We start from the raw sequence: 20,061 nt of genomic DNA, 5'->3' as shown, positions 1-20,061 counted from the left end.
TGGGAGGCTTTCAAGTGTAAGTTGATAGGGATTCAGGACCGGCACATTCCTGTAAGGATGAAGGATAAGTATGGCAAGTTTTGGCAACCTTGGATAACGAGAGATATTGTGAGCCTAGTCAAAGAGAAAAAGGAAGCATTTGTCAAAGCTAGGAGGCTGGAACACACGAAGCAAGTGTGGAGTACAAGGAAAGTAGAAAGAAACTTAAGCAAGGAGTAAGAAGAGCTAAGAGGGGTCATGAAAAAGCATTGGCCAGCAGGATTAAGGAAAATCCCAAGGCTTTTTACACATATATAAAGAGCAAGAGGGTAGCCAGGGAGAGGGTTGGCCCACTCAAGGACAGGAGAGGGAATCTATGTGTGGAGCCAGAGGAAATGGGCGAGGTATTAAATGAGTACTTTGCATCAGTATTCACCAAAGAGAAGTCTTGGTGGATGATGAGTCTGGGAAAGGATGTGTAGATAGTTTGAGTTATGTTAAGATCAAAAAGAAGGAGGTATAGGGGTTCTTGAGAAACATTAAGGTAGACAAGTCCCCAGGGCCTGATGGGATATACCCCAAAATACTGAGAGAGGCAAGGGAGGAAATTGCCGGGGCCTTGAGAGAAATCTTGGTATCCCCTCACTGGCCACAGGGGAGGTCCCAGAGGACTGGAGAACAGCCAATGTTGTTCCTTTGTTTAAGAAGGGTAGCAAGGATAATCCAGGTAATTACAGGCCGGTGAGCCTTACATCAGTGGTAGGGAAATTATTGGAGAGGATTCTTCGAGACAGGATTTATTCCCACTTGGAAACAAGTGGATGTATTAGTGAGAGGCAACATGGTTTTGTGAAGGGGAGGTCGTGTCTCACGAACTTGATCGAGTTTTTCGAGGAAGTGATGAAGATGATTGATGAGGGTAGGGCAGTGGATGTTGTCTACATGGACTTCAGTAAGGCCTTTGATAAGGTCCCTCATGGCAGACTGGGGCAGAAGGGGAAGTCGCGTGGGATCAGAGGTGAGCTGGCAAGGTAGGTACAGAACTGGCTCGATGTTAGAACAGAGTAAGAGTTTTAACAACACCAGGTTAAAGTCCAACAGGTTTATTTGGTAGCAAATACCATTAGCTTTCGGAGCTTTTGTCAAAGCTTCCGAAAGCTAATGGTATTTGCTATCAAATAAACCTGTTGGACTTTAACCTGGTGTTGTTAAAACTCTTACTCTGTTCACCCCAGTCCAACGCCGGCATCTCCACATCGATGTTAGAAGACAGAGGGTAGCAGTGGAAGGGTGTGTTTCTGAATGGAGGGCTGTGACAAGTGGTGTTCCTCAGGGATCAATGGTGGGACCTTTGCTGTTTGTAATATATATAAATGATTTGGAGGAAAATGTAACTGGGTTGATGAGTAAGTTTGCGGATGACACAAAGGTTGGTGGATTTGCGGAAAGCGATGAGGATCATCAGAGGATACAGCAGGATATCGATCGGTTGGAGGCTTGGGTGGAGAGATGGCAGATGGAGTTTAATCCGCACAAATGTGAGATAATGCATTTTGGAAGGTCTAATAAACCTTACTAGGAAATCGTAAATGGCAGAACCCTTAAGAATATTAAGAGGCAGAAGGATCTGGGTGTACAGGTACACAGGTCACTGAAAGTGGCAGTGCAGGTGGAGAAGGTAGTCAAGAAGGCATACGGCATGCTTGCCTTCATTGGCCGGGGCATTGAGTTTAAAAATTGGCAAGTCATGTTGCAGCTTTAGAGAACCTTAGTTAGACCGCAATTGGAATATAGTGTTCAATTCTGGTCGCCACACGATCAGAAGGATGTGGAGGCTTTGGAGAGGGTACAGAAAAGATTTACCAGGATGTTGCCTGGTATGGAGGGCATTCGATATGAGGAGAGGTTGGAGAAACTTGGTTTGTTCTCACTGGAACGACGGAGGTTGAGGGGCGACTTGATAGAAGTCTACAAGATTATGAGGGGCATGAACAGAGTGGATAGTCAGAAGCTTTTTCCCAGGGTGGAAGAGTCAATTACTCGGGGGCACAGGTTTCAGGTGCGAGGGGCAAGGTTTAAAGGAGATGTATGAGGCAGATTTTTTACACAGAGGGTGGTGGGTGCCTGGAACTCGCTGCCGGGGGAGGTAGTGGAAGCAGATCCCATAGTGACTTTTAAGGGGTGTCTTGACAAATACATGAATCGGATGGGAATATGGAAGGGTAGGGGGTTTTAGTTCAGTCGGGCAGCATGGTTGGTGCAGGCTTGGAGGGCCGAAGGACTTGTTCCTGTGCTGTAATTTTCTTTGTTCTATATTTATCAGTGTCACAAATCGGCTTACATTAACACTGCAATGATGTTATTGTGAAAATCCCCTAGTCGCTACACTCCGGCACCTGTTCGGGGACACTGAGGGAGAATTTGGCATGACCAATGCACCTAACCTACACATCTTTTGACACTAAGGGGCAATTTAGCATGGCCAATCCATCTAACCTACACATCTTTGGACACTAAGGGGCAATTTAGCATGGCCAATCCACCTAACCTGCACGTCTTTAGTCTGTGGGAGGAAGCCGGAGCACCCGGAGGAAACCCACGCAGACTCGGGGAGAAGGTGCAGACTCCACACAGACGATGACCCCAGCCGGGAATCGAACCCAGGTCCCTGGCGCTGTGAAGCAGCGCTGCTAACCGCTGGGCCACTGTGCGTGGGGTCAGTGTTGGGAAACACAGCCCCAGACCTGATCAAGCATGGGGCCATGCACTCTCAGCTTGTCAAAGCCTGCAACCTGACGCCATGGAATATTTCTGGAGTTGAGTCAACACCTCCTTATTACCACGGCTTTGACTGGAATTGGCAGCTCGACAAGCCGATAGAGTAACACACACTTTGAGGTAAGGTTGGAGCAAAAAAAAGCTAATAATACCGGAGGAGATGAGAAAGGCTTTAGTTGGGCAAGAGCCTACAATGAATTCCTGACTTCCCAATTCACACATGCTGCTGTGATATTATCACAAGCATAAGGAGGGCAGAGAAAGGAATAATGATTTATATTTCTCAACTTGCAATGAAATGTTGCCCAGTCATAAAAGAAATCAGTGATGTGTACAGCCACCATAGCCCTTCCTGGCACCCTGCCTCAGTCCCTTGCCCTGTCAAAACTAATTGAAAACACAGGCCCCTGTCACTCAAATTATACCCAAGGAACAGATCAGTGCAGAGTGTACACTGCCTTTCCATAGTCCATCAAAATGCCAACAATCTCACTTCAAGGGTGGCACGGTGGCGAGCCACTGGCTGTCACTGGGTCACTGGCTGTGTGGAGTCTGCACGTTCTCTCCCCCCCCCCCCCCCCCCCCCAGTGTCTGCGTGGGTTTCCTCCGGATGCTCCGGTTTCCTCCCACACTCCAAAGATGTGTAGGTTAGGTGGATTGGCCATGCTAACTTGTCCCTTAGTGTCCAAAAATGTACAGATTAGGTGAATTGGCCATGTTAAATTGCCCCTCAGTATTCATAAATGTGTAGGTGAGGTGGATTGGCCATACTAAATTGCCACTTAGTGTCCAAAGAAGTGTAGGTTAGGGGGATTGGCCATGCTAAATTGCCACTTAGTGTCCAAAGAAGTGTAGGTTAGGTGGATTGGCCATGTTAAATTGCCCCCGAGTGTCCAAAGATGTGCAGGTTAGGTGGATTGGCCATGCTAAATTGCTCCTTTGTGTCCAAAGATATGTAGATTAGGTGGACTGACCATTCTAAGTTGCCCCTCAGTGTCCAAAGATGTGCAGGTTAGGTGGGTTGGCCATGTTAAATTGCCCCTTAGTGTCCAAAGATGTGCAGGTTAGGTGGTTTGGCCATGTTAAATTGCCCCTTTGTGTCCAAAGATGTGCAGGTTAGGGGGATTAGCCATGTTAAATTGACCCTAGTTTCAGTGGGGTCAGCAGGACGGGTTACAGGGCTGGGGTGGGATTGTTGTCAGTGCAGGCTCGATGGGCTGAATGGCCTCCTTCTGTACTGTCGGGAGTCTATCATTGTATTTTATGATTCTATGAGAGGGTTGCTCCATGGCGCGTTCCTCAAACCTCACAACCTACCTGTCTCTGCCATTGCGTAATGATGTCGATTGCTTCAACGCTCCGGGTTTCCTTTGGGGTCACAATGGGGTGGTTGGCCACTGATTGCCCACTCTAATGCCAAAGTCCACCCCTAAGGTCTGACAATATCCTGTCTGCAAGATGAGGTGTCCTGCCTTACCCTTCAGACGCCACCGGTGACAGATGCATCAATTAAAAACACTCTTCCACTTCAATGACATAACGGAGTGATGGGGAATGACACGCCAAGCATCATGCAGAGCAAGCACGGTCCCCTCAAACAATACATGTTCAATCATCGCTACACGCTGAGTAAGGGCAGGAAAACCCTGTGGACATTCTCCACTCTTTGGGAATTTCTAAAGGGTTTTTCCGCCCACTCAATGTCATTCTGCAATTGAAATGTTTTTAGCCGTCATGCACAGCCGAATCAGGCAGAGACACTCCATCCCTCACACACACATAGAAGACTCTTTGTGGTGTGACCTCTGTGTTTGCCAATGGTCCCCTTGCTCGTGTTACACAGGACGAGGGGGGGGGGGGTAACTGGTGACCATGTCCGGGTAAAGTAGACACGGTGACACCGCTGTGTTATACCGAAGGTCCCAATCCACTCCATAGACTGTCCAATTTGAGTTGATGGAGGTGATCTTCAAATCGACAACTCAAGCACACCTTGGGGTCTGCCTGATTGAGAAAATGGTGCCAGTGGGGAAGTGTCTCGAAGGGGCCAGATTCCTGCCCGTTCTCTAAGAAAGCAGAACATGCAAAGCAACTATCAGCATGAACTTCACTGAATGGGTAACATCTCTCTCAGTATTCCAGAGGAAATTATGCCATAGATAAAAGGGGATTGGCGTAATCCACCCAAGAGAAATCTCTGATAAATCTGTCTCATTTATCTAAGGCCATTCCCAATCTTTACAGCTTAAAAAATTCCCGCACCCCCATTTCTCCATGGAGCCTTGTTCATCGTGCAGCACTGGTTCACAACAGGAATATCAGCGTAGGCCGATGATGGGCAGTTCCACAAGACTGATAACACCACTGGATAGCAGGATGATTGAGAGCATGTTTCCCATTTAATGGAATGGAAAGTTCTCACTACTATCTCCTCAACATTACCCACTTCCCAATTAAGTTTGAATAACAATTAAAAAGCGGACAAACATCTACTCAAACAACGCATCTATATTTTAAATATTCCAGACTATGCAGACTCACCTTCCAACACCCAGAAGCATCACTCCAAATATAAACCTACTCCCCTCATCCAAACACATACTGTCACTCCCACACTCACTGCTCCTCTTATCCTCACTCACACTGTCACTCCCACACTCACTGCTCCTCTTATCCTCACTCACACTGTCACTCCCACACTCACTGCCCCCCTTATCCTTACTGTCACTCCCACACTCACTGCCCCCTTATCCTCACTCACACTGTCACTCCCACACTCACTGCTCCCCTTATCCTCACTCACACTGTCACTCCCACACTCACTGCCCCCCTTCTCCTCACTCACACTGTCACTTCTACACTCACTGCTCCCCTTCTCCTCACTCACACTGTCACTCCCACACTCACTGCTCCCCTTATCCTCACTCACACTGTCACTCCCACACTCACTGCTCCCCTTCTCCTCACTCACACTGTCACTCCCACACTCACTGCTCCCTTATCCTCACACTGTCACTCCCACACTCACTGCCCCCATATCCTCACTCACACTGTCACTCCCACACTCACTGCCCCCCTTATCCTCACTCACACTGTCACTCCCACACTCACTGTTCCCCTTATCCTCACTCACACTGTCACTCCCACACTCACTGCCCCCCTTATCCTCACTCACACTGTCACTCCCACACTCACTGCTCCCCTTATCCTCACTCACACTGTCACTCCCACACTCACTGTTCCCCTTATCCTCACTCACACTGTCACTCCCACACTCACTGCCCCCCTTATCCTCACTCACACTGTCACTCCCACACTCACTGCCCCCCTTATCCTCACTCACACTGTCACTCCCACACTCACTGCTCCCCTTATCCTCACTCACTGCCCCCCTTATCCTCACTCACACTGTCACTCCCACACTCACTGCCCCCCTTATCCTCACTCACTGCCCCCCTTATCCTCACTCACTGCCCCCCTTATCCTCACTCACACTGTCACTCCCACACTCACTGCCCCCCTTATCCTCACTCACACTGTCACTCCCACACTCACTGCCCCCCTTATCCTCACTCACACTGTCACTCCCACACTCACTGCCCCCCTTATCCTCACGCTGTCACTCCCACACTCACTGCCCCCCTTATCCTCACACTGTCACTCCCACACTCACTGTTCCCCTTATCCTCACACTGTCACTCCCACACTCACTGCCCCCCTTATCCTCACTCACACTGTCACTCCCACACTCACTGTCCCCCTTATCCTCACACTGTCACTCCCACACTCACTGTTCCCCTTATCCTCACACTGTCACTCCCACACTCACTGCCCCCCTTATCCTCACACTGTCACTCCCACACTCACTGCTCCCTTATCCTCACTCACACTGTCACTCCCACACTCACTGTCCCCCTTATCCTCACACTGTCACTCCCACACTCACTGTTCCCCTTATCCTCACACTGTCACTCCCACACTCACTGCCCCCCTTATCCTCACACTGTCACTCCCACACTCACTGCTCCCTTATCCTCACACTGTCACTCCCACACTCACTGCCCCCCTTATCCTCACACTGTCACTCCCACACTCACTGCTCCCTTCTCCTCACTCACACTGTCACTCCCACACTCACTGCCCCCCTTATCCTCACTCACACTGTCACTCCCACACTCACTGTTCCCCTTATCCTCACTCACACTGTCACTCCCACACTCACTGCTCCCCTTCTCCTCACTCACACTGTCACTCCCACACTCACTGTTCCCCTTATCCTCACTCACACTGTCACTCCCACACTCACTGCCCCCCTTATCCTCACTCACACTGTCACTCCCACACTCACTGCTCCCCTTCTCCTCACTCACACTGTCACTCCCACACTCACTGCTCCCCTTATCCTCACTCACACTGTCACTCCCACACTCACTGTTCCCCTTATCCTCACTCACACTGTCACTCCCACACTCACTGCCCCCCTTATCCTCACTCACACTGTCACTCCCACACTCACTGCTCCCCTTCTCCTCACTCACACTGTCACTCCCACACTCACTGCTCCCCTTCTCCTCACTCACACTGTCACTCCCACACTCACTGCCCCCCTTATCCTCACTCACACTGTCACTCCCACACTCACTGCTCCCCTTCTCCTCACTCACACTGTCACTCCCACACTCACTGCCCCCCTTATCCTCACTCACACTGTCACTCCCACACTCACTGCTCCCTTATCCTCACTCACACTGTCACTCCCACACTCACTGCCCCCCTTATCCTCACTCACACTGTCACTCCCACACTCACTGCCCCCCTTATCCTCACACTGTCACTCCCACACTCACTGCCCCCCTTATCCTCACTCACACTGTCACTCCCACACTCACTGCCCCCCTTATCCTCACACTGTCACTCCCACACTCACTGCCCCCCTTATCCTCACTCACACTGTCACTCCCACACTCACTGCCCCCCTTATCCTCACTCACACTGTCACTCCCACACTCACTGCCCCCCTTATCCTCACTCACACTGTCACTCCCACACTCACTGCCCCCCTTATCCTCACTCACACTGTCACTCCCACACTGACTGCCCCCCTTATCCTCACTCACACTGTCACTCCCACACTCACTGCCCCCCTTATCCTCACTCACACTGTCACTCCCACACTCACTGCCCCCCTTATCCTCACTCACACTGTCACTCCCACACTCACTGCCCCCCTTATCCTCACTCACACTGTCACTCCCACACTCACTGCCCCCCTTATCCTCACACTGTCACTCCCACACTCACTGCTCCCCTTATCCTCACTCACACTGTCACTCCCACACTCACTGTTCCCCTTATCCTCACTCACACTGTCACTCCCACACTCACTGCTCCCCTTCTCCTCACTCACACTGTCACTCCCACACTCACTGCCCCCCTTATCCTCACTCACACTGTCACTCCCACACTCACTGCCCCCCTTATCCTCACTCACACTGTCACTCCCACACTCACTGCCCCCATATCCTCACTCACACTGTCACTCCCACACTCACTGCTCCCCTTATCCTCACTCACACTGTCACTCCCACACTCACTGCCCCCCTTATCCTCACTCACACTGTCACTCCCACACTCACTGCCCCCCTTATCCTCACTCACACTGTCACTCCCACACTCACTGCCCCCCTTATCCTCACTCACACTGTCACTCCCACACTCACTGCCCCCCTTATCCTCACTCACACTGTCACTCCCACACTCACTGCCCCCCTTATCCTCACTCACACTGTCACTCCCACACTCACTGCCCCCCTTATCCTCACTCACACTGTCACTCCCACACTCACTGCCCCCCTTATCCTCACTCACACTGTCACTCCCACACTCACTGCCCCCCTTATCCTCACACTGTCACTCCCACACTCACTGCCCCCCTTATCCTCACACTGTCACTCCCACACTCACTGCTCCTATTATCCAAACTCGTGGAATCCCTCCAGTGCAGAAGGAGACCATTCGGCCCATCAAGCCTGTACCGACCACAATCAACCTAATTCCCATCCGCGTAACCTCACACATTTACCGTACTAACCCCCTGGCACTTGGGTCAAATTTAGCATGGCCAATCAACCTAACCCACAGTTCTTTGGGCTGTGGGAGGAAACCGGAGCACCCGGAGGAAACCCACGCAGACATGGGCAGAATGTGCAGACTCTGCACAGACAGTGACCCGAGGCCGGAATTGAACCAGGGACCCTGGCGCTGTGAGGCAGCAGTGTTAACCACCAGCTATCTCTAACTATCTCTGAATACACCATCACAAAATGAATAATCTTTTATTCATCCCTCCTTCCCTCCCTATCCCTGCCATCCCTCCTCCCATCCGAGATTCAAGCATTCCGTTCATTCTGTCCTCTCTTTATCCGGTCGTCCTTTCCTCACCATTCTCTGCTGAGTTTGATTCTGTCCTCGCCTTCCCAAAGTCTCTCCAAGTGCCCCCCTCCCTTAAGACGTTCTACAACCCCTATCTCTTTGCCTAAGGACAGTGTCAAAGGTGAGAGGTTAATCCAAGTTGTTGTTGATGGGCTGAGGCTGTGAAACGATCATGTGTCCTTGACTTTTTGGATGCTCCCATTCTTTCCCTGTGCATGTGCTGCTCGGGTGTTTAAATGGGAAGAGTCGGGATCTGAAAGAATGGTACTGGGAATCAGGGAGTTAGTCCTAGTCTCAGCTGTGCTGGCTCGCCACCATCCTCCCTCTGATAAGAACAGAGAACAAAGCAAAATGAAAATTACAGCACAGGAACAGGCCCTTCGGCCCCTCCAAGCCTGCACCGGCCACGCTGCCCGACTTAACTAAAACCCCCTACCCTTCCGGGGACCATATCCCTCTATTCCCATCCTATTCATGTGTTTGTCCAGATGCCCCTTAAAAGTCACGACCATATCCACTTCCACTACCTCCCCTGGCAGCGAGTTCCAGGCACCCACCACCCTCTGTGTAAAAAGTCTGCCTCGTACATCTCCTTTAAACCTTGCCCCTCGCACCTTAAACCTATGCCCCCTAGTAATTGACTCTTCCACCCTGGGAAAAAGCTTCTGACTATCCACTCTGTCCATGCCTCTCATAATCTTGTAGACTTCTATCAGGTCGCCCCCTCAACCTCTATCGTTCCAGTGAGAACAAACCAAGTTTCTCCAACCTCTCCTCATAGCTGATGCCCTCCATACCAGGCAACATCCTGGTAAATCTTTTCTGTACCCTCTCCAAAACCTCCAAATCCTTCTGGTAGTGTGGTGACCAGAATTGAACACTATATTCCAAGTGCGGCCTAACTAAGGTTCTATAAAGCTGTAACATGACTTGCCAATTTTTAAACTCAATACCCCGGCTGATGAAGGCAAGCATGTCGTATGCCTTCTTGACTACCTTCTCCACCTGCATTGCCACTTTCAGGGACCTGTGTACCTGTACACCCAGATAGCTCTGCCTTTCAATACTCTTAAGAGTTCTAAATGGGGATGTTCAACCCCTCTCTTTGTAGGGAAGTCCTAACTCTCAGTGGATTTGTACTGGACTATGCAACAGGTTCCAATGTCATCTTGTGAACGAGTGTTGAGTTCACATCCAGAGACTCAATAGGAACGTGAGTGTGGGTGATATCAAACAGGCTCCATGGAGGTAAAAGGCCAAGGAAAAGCTCAAATCTCTCGGCCACTTTTAACTTCACCAATTCCGTGTTCCCCATCCTGCCCTCCCAATCTCGGGAATCTAATCCGGCGTGCCATAATTTCCTGGGAAAAGACAAGGGAGATGCGGAGATGGAGACGGGTGGGCATGCTTCACAGGAAGTGGCACAGAACCAGCTGTTGTCATGGCGCCAGAGGTCAGAGGTAGAGAGGTGACAGAAAGTTGAAATAGTTTCACCTTTGACACAGGAAGTCAACTGCTGACAACCGGAAGAAAATGTTTGACAAGTACAGCACCACACGAGTTCAGCGAGAATCACAAACCTTCTTCCTGATTGTTATCCCGGAACTGTCGCTCACTGTGATATTGAGGGGGGATACAGAAGGGGGGAGGGTGTTCAAATGACCCCCTGACGCAGACCCAAGTATCTCCATGTTCCCCAATTATCTCATACCCCCTGTTAACGACCAATGTTAACAGATACATGGGGGACACCACCACCTGCAAGTTCCCCTCCGAGCCACTCACCATCCTGACTTGGAAATATTTTGGTCGTTCCTTCACTGTCGCTGCGTCAAAATCCTCCCCATTGTGGGTCAACCCACAGCACATCGCTTAAAGAAGGCAGCTCATCACCTCCTTCTCAAGGGGAAAATCGGGAGGGGCCCAGCCAGCAATGCCCATGTCCCACGGATGAAGAGCAAAATGTGAATCCGCATGGAGGTTGAAGGGACACCCTTTTCATGTGTCTCTGAACTTCTTCCAGTTATGATGTTGAAAGGTGGGACTCTCCACAATGCCCCAGCTGGAAAAGCAAGGGCTTTACTGGGGAAAAAACATTCCATCCCTGTCTCCAAATACTTTATCAGAACCCCTGTGACCAGGAACTGATTGTCACATCCCTGAATTTGATTAATCTGCGACTGTTGGCATTGGGGGAGATGGATTTCATTCAAACCTGGCTTCTTTGGAAGGTGGCTTACTTACATGCTAAGAATTCATCACCTCCTGTCCAACTGCAATCAAGTGTCAGAAAGAGTTCCCTCACCCCCCACACCTCCAACATACTAAGGACTTCAGTGTGGCCTCCGAATACACTTGTGAGGTTAGTGCACCTTTAAGAGTTTTTAAAAAATCATGGTCACAACCTTGGGTGATGTCATCGCTGGAAGGAGAAAAACTGTGGGCAGGTCAGGTGGCCCAAGTTTTTCAACTTTCAGTTCCGTTTTGGGCTGCAGAGTTGGAGGTAGCCTGAGAAATAAGCTGGAAAAGAAGTCTCTTTCTCTCTCTGTTTTGAAAACTTTACCAGTTCGTTGAAAGAAAGGATTGTTGCCGTGCTGCGGTAATTAATCTGGGCTTTGGAGTTTTGGGGAACTGATACGACTGCAGGCTGCTCTGAGTTTTCGAGATCATTTGAAATCGGCGTGCAACCCAGGGAACTGGATTGCAGTATCGTGTGAGCTTTAGCCTGTGCAGTGATAAATTTGTTTCAAGGGTTTTGTTGATTGGATATTGGTTTTAACTGGAACACATTAGAGGTATTCATTAAAATTGTTTTGTTTCCTGTTTCTAATTGATAAAAGTTCTCCCTAATTTTCTTACTATACATGTTAACTATATTCTTAAATAAACTTTATTTGATAAAAGCTCCCCAGTGGGTCACTTGAATCATACCTGAATGGAACATCTCATGTTTATCCGAGCCAAAATTCAAGATGTAAAACCTGTGATCCAGGCGGGCTTCACAAAATACTTTGGAGTTTCTCACCTGAACCATAACACTCTGTAGACAATCCAGAATGAGGACTTGGGACCAAATCCAGACCTTACCACTTGGAAGGATTATAATGTGAGGTCAGCCCACACAGCGGCCTATTACAGAGATAGTTGTCACAACCCGCTGTGTCTTTCGAGCTTCATGTTGCCCTTTTTTTACGGTTCTACCTTGCAGCCCGTTGCCGCGACAAGAACAGAAACAGTTTGCAGACGCCCGAGGATTAAACTGTTTCAAGTTCCCCCCCTACCTTCCACCGCGCACCTTGAAACCATGACTCCACGGTCCCCGGGAGGGTGGGTGGCGAACGCGGAGAGAAGGGACCCCGAAACGGGTGGGCAAATGAAGAAAGGTAGCGGAGTTGGTGCTTACCATTCACAGCGGGAGACAGGCTGCTATCTCTTTCCCCGTGCCTTTTATTGCCTTTGAGAGGGCGGCTGTTCAGATTGGAACCCTCCAACATGCTCACAATGTCATTGCGGTCAATATTCTTCAGAGCCGAGTAGAGGCTCTCCACTAAAACAGGACACAAACACCGGGTCAGAGACAACAATATTCCCTCTTATCCACAGAGTTTAGAGTAGCGGGAAAAGACCCACCTTCCCAATCCTCACACTGACTTCCCAGTCCCCAATGCCTTTTGGCATTGCCCCTCGTACTGTCCACATCTGAGTATCACGTCTCAACTCTTCAAGACACCTGAATTTTGACATTCCCCCGTTAATAACCCTCCGACTTGTTGTCCACCCCTGCTCCCCTTCCATCGCTCATTCATTTGGGAAGGTGATGGCCTGGTGATATTATCGCCAGACTATTAACCCAGACACTCAGCCAATGTTCTTACTGAATTCAAATTCTGCCGTGGTGGGTTTTGAACCCGGGTCTCCAGAGCATTACCCTGGGTCTCTGGGTTGCTATTCAGTGAGAAGTTTAACAACACCATGTTAAAATCCAACAGGTTTATTTGGTAGCAAATGGACTTGCAGAATCTCAGTGGCTGTCCTGTCTGGAGACAATACACATCTCTTTAACCTGTGCTTAATGCTCTGTCCATTCACATTGTTTGTACCTTTCAGACTTGATGAGCTGTAAAGACTCGCATTCCAATCATTATTCTGCAAATTGAGTTTGTGTCTCTGTATGCCCTGTTTGTGAGCAGATCTCCACTCCACCTGACGAAGGGGGAGCGCTCCGAAAGCTCGTGGCATTTGCTACCAAATAAACCTGTTGGTCTTTAACCTGGTGTTGTTAAACTTCTTACTGTGTTTACCCCAGTCTAACGCCGGCATCTCCACATCGTTGCTATTCAGTGACAGTACCATTGGGTCACTGCCTCCCCTCTAAATACTTAGTCACACAGACAAGCCAAACTCCAGAAGTATCATTCGTCCCCACACCTCTATCACTGGTGCCTCGTCTGCATGTTCCAGACAGTCAGCCCGACTACTCTCCTGCCCCCTCCAATCCCTGACCCCTCCAATCCCCACCCCCAGATATCAAAGCACCAGTGGAGCCTATTTGATCATCTCAGCCAACACTGGTGTTTAATCACATCTAGCCCAATCTAATCAAATACCTATCCACTTCCTTTCCTCACACAGAATTGACTGGGTCCTGAAAGGTCGTGAATGTAGCCCAATCCATCACACAAACCAGCCTCCCATCCACTGACTCTGTCTACACTTCCCGCTGCCTCGGAAAAACAGCCAACATAATTAATGACTCCACACACCCCGGACATTCTCTCTTCCACCTTCTTCCGTCGGGAAAAAGATACAAAAGTCTGAGGCCACGTACCAACCGACTCAAGAACAGCTTCTTCCCTGCTGCTGTCAGACTTTTGAATGGACTTACCTCGCATTAAGTTGATCTTTCTCTACACCCTAGCTATGACTGTAACACTAGATTCTGCGCTCTCTCCTTTCCTTCTCTATGAACGGTATGTTTTGTCTGTATAGCGCGCAAGAAACAATACTTTTCACTGCATCCCAATACATGTGACAATAATAAATCAAATCAAATCAAAAGAGAGGATCAGGCAAGCTAGGAAAGCGTTTATATGGAGTAAGGGGAAATATGAAGACATTACACAGCAAGTTAGAGGAGTAAATTGGAAGGAGTTATTCTCGGGGAAATGTACTGAAGAGAGGTGGCAGTTTTTCAAGGAATGTCTGTCTAGAGTTCTACAGGACAACGTTCCGAGCAGACAGGGAGGTGTTGGTCGGTTAAAGGAACCGTGGTGCACGAAAGCTGTGCGGGACCCAGTCGAGAAGAAAAGGAAAGCGTACAAAAGGCTCAGAGAGCTTGGCGAAGATAGGGATTTAGAAGAGTATACGGCTTGTAGGAAGGGACTAAAGAAGGAAATTAGGAGAGCCAGAAGGGGTCACGAGAAGGCCCTGGCAGGTAGGATTAAGGAGAACCCTAAGGCGTTCTATAAATATGTGAAGAGGAAAAGGATGAGACGTGACGGAATAGGGCCTATAAAAGGTGAAGGCGGGAAAGTCTGTACGGAACCAGTAGAAATGGCAGAGGTGCTCAATGAGTATTTTGCCTCGGTTTTCACAGAGGAGAAGGACCTGGGTGGATGTACTGCGGGCGTGCGGTGGACTGAAAGGATTGAGTATGTGGACTTTAAGAAAGAGGTTGTGCTGGAATCTTTGAATGGCATCAAGATAGATAAGTCGCCGGGTCCGGATGGGATGTACCCCAGGCTACTGTGGGAGGCGAGGGAAGAGATTGCAGAGCCTCTGGCAATGATCTTTGCATCGTCGATGGAGACGGGAGAGGTGCCGGAGGATTGGAGGATTGCGGATGTGGTTCCTATTTTCAAGAAGGGGAATAGGGATAGCCCAGGTAATTACCGACCGGTGAGTCTAACCTCAGTGGTTGGTAAACTGATGGAGAAGATCCTGAGGGACAGGATTTAGAGAGGTTTAGTATGCTCAAGAATACTCAGCATGGCTTTGTCAAGGGCAGATTGTGCCTTACGAGCCTGGTGGAGTTCTTCGAAAATGTGACTAAACACATTGACGAAGGGAAGGCGGTAGATGTGGTTTATATGGATTTTAGCAAGGCGTTCGATAAGGTCCCCCATGCAAGTCTTCCAGAAAAAGTGAGAGGGCATGGGATCCAAGGGGCAGCTGCCCGGTGGATCCAGAACTGGCTTGCCCAAAGGAGGCAGAGAGTGGGTATAGATGGGTCTTTTTCTAAATGGAGGTCGGTCACCAGTGGTGTGCCCCAGGGATCTGTTCTGGGACCCTTGCTGTTTGTCATTTTCATAAATGACCTGGATGAGGAAGCGGAAGGATGGGTTGGTAAGTTTGCCGACGACACGAAGGTTGGTGGGGTTGTGGATAGTCTGGAGGGATGTCAGAAGTTACAGAGGGACATAGATAGGATGCAAGGCTGGGCGGACAAGTGGCAGATGGACTTCAACCCAGATAAATGCATCGTGGTCCATTTTGGTAGGTCAAATGGGATGAAGGAGTACAATATAAAGGGAAAGACTCTTAGTACTGTAGAGGATCAGATGGACCTTGGGGTCCGGGTCCATTGGACTCTGAAATCGGCTCCGCAGGTGGAGGAGGTGGTTAAGAAGGCGTATGGTGTGCTGGCTTTTATCAATCGAGGGATTGAGTTGAGGAGTCCGGGGATAATGATGCAGCTGTATAAGACCCTCATCAGACCCCACTTGGAGTACTGTGCTCAGTTCTGGTCGCCTCGCTATAGGAAGGATGTGGAAAAGATTGAACGGGTGCAGAGGAGATTTACAAGGATGTTGCCTGGATTGAGTGGCATGCCTTATGAGGATAGGCTGTGGGAGCTCGGTCTTTTCTCCTTGGAGAGACAAAGGATGAGAGGAGACCTAATAGAGGTGTATAAGATGTTGAGAGGCATAGATCGGGTGGACTCTCAGAGGCTTTTTCCCAGGGTGGAAATGTCTGCTACGAGAGGACACAGGTTTAGGGTGCTGGGGGGTAGGTACGGGGGAGATGTTCGGGGTAAGTTTTTCACACAGAGGGTGGTGGGCGAGTGGAATCGGCTGCCGTCAGTGGTGGTGGAGGCGAACTCAATAGGGTCTTTTAAGAGACTCCTGGATGAGTAGATGGAGCTTAATAGGATGGAGGGTTATAGGTAGGTCTAGAAGGTAGGGATGTGTTCGGCACAACTTGTGGGCCGAAGGGCCTGTTTGTGCTGTAGTTTTTCTATGTTTCTAAATCAAAAGACTGCTTTCCCTGGGAATCTCTGACCAGAAAGATACATTGAAATTCTGCTCCTGTGCCATTTTATGAATTTGACCGTTTGTCGTTCTGTTTTGTTGTAAGTATTTTTTAGGTATGGTGAAGGTTTTTATTTGGAACTTACTTTTGGCTCTCTTTCCCTCGTGGCTGGCCCACAGGTTGAGGATGGCTGCGCTCTGCTCCAGCAGTGAGTTGGGGTTTTCCACCCGGATCTTGTTGATATCGTCGACGGAAAATTGCAGCTCTCTTGCCAGCTCTGCAACGGGGAGGCGGAGACATGAACGGTGAGTTACAACAGCGCGAGAGAGAGAGAGAAAGAGCTGACCGCTGCCCCTCCCCCCCATACCCCCCTCCCCTCCCCCACCCAACCCCATGAACCAGACTCAGCACCCTCCCTGGGAACACTTACTGACCAAGCACAGTGGTTAGCACTGCTGCCTCACAGGGACCCGGGTTCGATTCCCGGCTTGGGTCTGTGTGGAGTCTGCGCACTCTCCCCGTGTCTGCGTGGCTGTCAACGCGAACACTGGCAGAAGCTTCACTTCAACCGACTGGCCTCTTCCAAATACCACTCAATCGAGTTCATAGAATCCCGACAGCGGAGGAGGCCACCATTCGGCCCATCGACAACAATCCCACCCAAGCCCTATCCCTGTAATTCCACATATTTAACCTGCCAATCCCCCTGACACAAAGGGGCAATTTAGCATGGCCAATCCACCTAACGTACACATCTTTGGACACTAAGGGGCAATTTAGCATGGCCAATCCACCTAACGTACACATCTTTGGACACTAAGGGGCAGTTTAGCATGGCCAATCCACCTAACCCGCACATCTTTGGACACTAAGGGGCAGTTTAGCATGGCCAATCCACCTAACCCGCACATCTTTGGACACTAAGGGGCAATTTAGCATGGCCAATCCACCTACCCTGCACATCTTTGGATACTAAGGGGCAATTTAGCATGGCCAATCCCCCTAACCTACACATCTTTGGACATTAAGGGACAACTTAGCATGGCCAATCCCCCTAACCTACACATCTTTGGACACTAAGGGGCAATTTAGCATGGCCAATCCACCTAACCTGCACATCTTTGGACACTAAGGGACAATTTAGCATTGCCAATCACCTAACCCGCACATCTTTGGACACTAAGGGACAATTTAGCATGGCCAATCCACCTAACCTGCACATCTTTGGACACTAAGGGACAATTTAGCATTGCCAATCACCTAACCCGCACATCTTTGGACACTAAGGGGCAATTTAGCATGGCCAATCCACCTAACCTGCACATCTTTGGACACTAAGGGACAATTTAGCATGGCCAATCCACCTAACCCGCACATCTTTGGACACTAAGGAGCAATTTAGCATGGCCAATCCACCTAACCTAAACATCTTTGGACACTAAGGGACAATTTAGCATGGCCAATCACCTAACCTAAACATCTTTGGACACTAAGGGGCAATTTAGCATGGCCAATCCACCTAATCCGCACATCTTTGGACACTAAGGGGCAATTTAGCATTGCCAATCCACCTACCCTGCACATCTTTGGATACTAAGGGGCAATTTAGCATGGCCAATCCCCCTAACCTACACATCTTTGGACACTAAGGGACAACTTAGCATGCCCAATCCCCCTAACCTACACATCTTTGGACACTAAGGGGCAATTTAGCATGGCCAATCCACTTAACCTGCACATCTTTGGACACTAAGGGACAATTTAGCATTGCCAATCACCTAACCCACACATCTTTGGACACTAAGGGACAATTTAGCATGGCCAATCCACCTAACCCGCACATCTTTGGACACTAAGGAGCAATTTAGCATGGCCAATCCACCTAACCTGCACATCTTTGGACACTAAGGGACAATTTAGCATGGCCAATCACCTAACCTATACATCTTTGGACACTAAGGGGCAATTTAGCAGGGCCAATCCGCCTAACCTAAACATCTTTGGACACTAAGGGGCAATTTAGCATGGCCAATCCACCTAATCCGCACATCTTTGGACACTAAGGGGCAATTTAGCATGGCCAATCCACCTACCCTGCACATCTTTGGATACTAAGGGGCAATTTAGCATGGCCAATCCACCTAACCCGCACATCTTTGGACACTAAGGGACAACTTAGCATGGCCATGAAGTTACCAACCGACTCAAGAACAGCTTCTTTCCTGCTGCTGTCAGACTTTTGAATGGATCTCCCTCGCATTAATTTGATCTTTCTCTGCACCCTAGCTATGACTGTAACACTACATTCTGTACTCTCTCCTTTCCTTCTCTATGAACGGCATGCTTTGTCTGTATAGCGCGCAAGAAACAATACTTTTCACTGAATCCCAGTCCATGTGACAATAATAAATCAAATCAAAAATTAAGGGAAGGGATTTTGGGGTTTCAGGGTCTCTCTCTCTCATCTCAATCCGTTAGACAGGAATGTGTTTGAGACAATGGAACAAGTCAGTGAAAGAATGGAGCTGGGAGAATCCGGGAATATGGAAAAGCTTCACTCAATGAGAAATGAAGAAAATCAAAGAGGAACTCACCGGCCCAGCTGAGACCAAGCTGCTCAGCAATGAGGGACATCTTCATTTCGGCACGTTCCCGAGCACTCAGAGACGCTGTAACATTTCCAAACACATCTGTCAGAACCTCTCTTCCTGATACAGCACCTCTGCACTGACAGTGCTCTCTCCTGGCTGAATAAACACACAGGCTCCAGGAGATGGTACCTTCAGGAGCCTGTTTGTAAAATTCACTGAGAATCCTGGAGCTGGTCATCACTGCACTGCCTAACTCTTGGTTCCCGCTCTCCAATCGGCCAGTGCAGGGGCTGCAGAGTGCTGAGCTCATTCTGCTCACCGCTGGAACCAGAGACAAAGGGAGCACTCTCGGGTGAAGCACAGATCGCTGATCTGAGAAAGCTGAAGCAAGCTCAGCACCCCCTCCAAGCCGCCGGCCACATGGTGACAGCTTCCTGCATTCACTCCTGTGTTTAAAAATACACAAACAGAAACCTTTCTCCATCACTTTGTGCGAGGGGAAGGTTAATATTCATGTTTAGTGGGAAGAGGCGCCCAGGGAAAAGAATAACGTTAGTTGAGGGATAGGGGAGAGTGAGAGAGCAACAGAGAGGGAGCGAGAGCGGGAGCGAGAGGGGGAGCGAGAGGGGGAGCGAGAGGGGGAGCGAGAGGGGGAGCGAGAGGGGGAGCGAGAGGGGGAGCGAGAGGGGGAGCGAGAGGGGGAGCGAGAAAGCGAGAGATCGAAAGAGAGAGAGAGAGCGCGAGAGAGAGAGAGCGCGAGAGAGAGAGCGCGAGCGCGAGAGGGAGAGAGCGCGAGAGAGAGAGCGCGAGAGAGAGAGCGCGAGAGAGAGAGAGCGCGAGAGAGAGAGAGCGCGAGAGAGAGAGAGCGCGAGAGAGAGAGAGCGCGAGAGAGAGAGAGCGCGAGAGAGAGAGAGCGGGAGAGAGAGAGAGCGGGAGAGAGAGAGAGCGGGAGAGAGAGAGAGCGGGAGAGAGAGAGAGCGGGAGAGAGAGAGAGCGGGAGAGAGAGAGAGCGCGAGAGAGAGAGAGCGCG

The 20,061-nt window shown here is 49.7% G+C and overlaps 1 protein-coding gene across 1 annotated transcript in view; it reads right to left on the bottom strand.

The window, feature by feature from the left end:
- LOC144488199 (ankyrin-1-like) overlaps positions 1-19,104 on the bottom strand; it is a 60,904-nt gene extending 41,800 nt beyond the window's left edge. Inside the window, exons 1-3 of the mRNA XM_078206226.1 lie at positions 19,035-19,104; positions 16,586-16,717; positions 12,593-12,736 (exon numbers count right to left, since the gene is read on the bottom strand). Coding sequence (XP_078062352.1) covers positions 12,593-12,736; positions 16,586-16,717; positions 19,035-19,080 — 322 coding nt within the window. The 5' untranslated portion in view covers positions 19,081-19,104. The remainder of the gene's footprint in view (positions 1-12,592; positions 12,737-16,585; positions 16,718-19,034) is intronic.
- Positions 19,105-20,061: the final 957 nt, after the last annotated feature.

This window comes from Mustelus asterias, unplaced genomic scaffold, assembly GCF_964213995.1.
Source record: "Mustelus asterias unplaced genomic scaffold, sMusAst1.hap1.1 HAP1_SCAFFOLD_1369, whole genome shotgun sequence".
NCBI lineage: Eukaryota > Metazoa > Chordata > Chondrichthyes > Carcharhiniformes > Triakidae > Mustelus > Mustelus asterias.
Note: the sequence above shows the minus strand (reverse complement) of the source record. Positions and strands in the feature narration are given on the sequence as shown.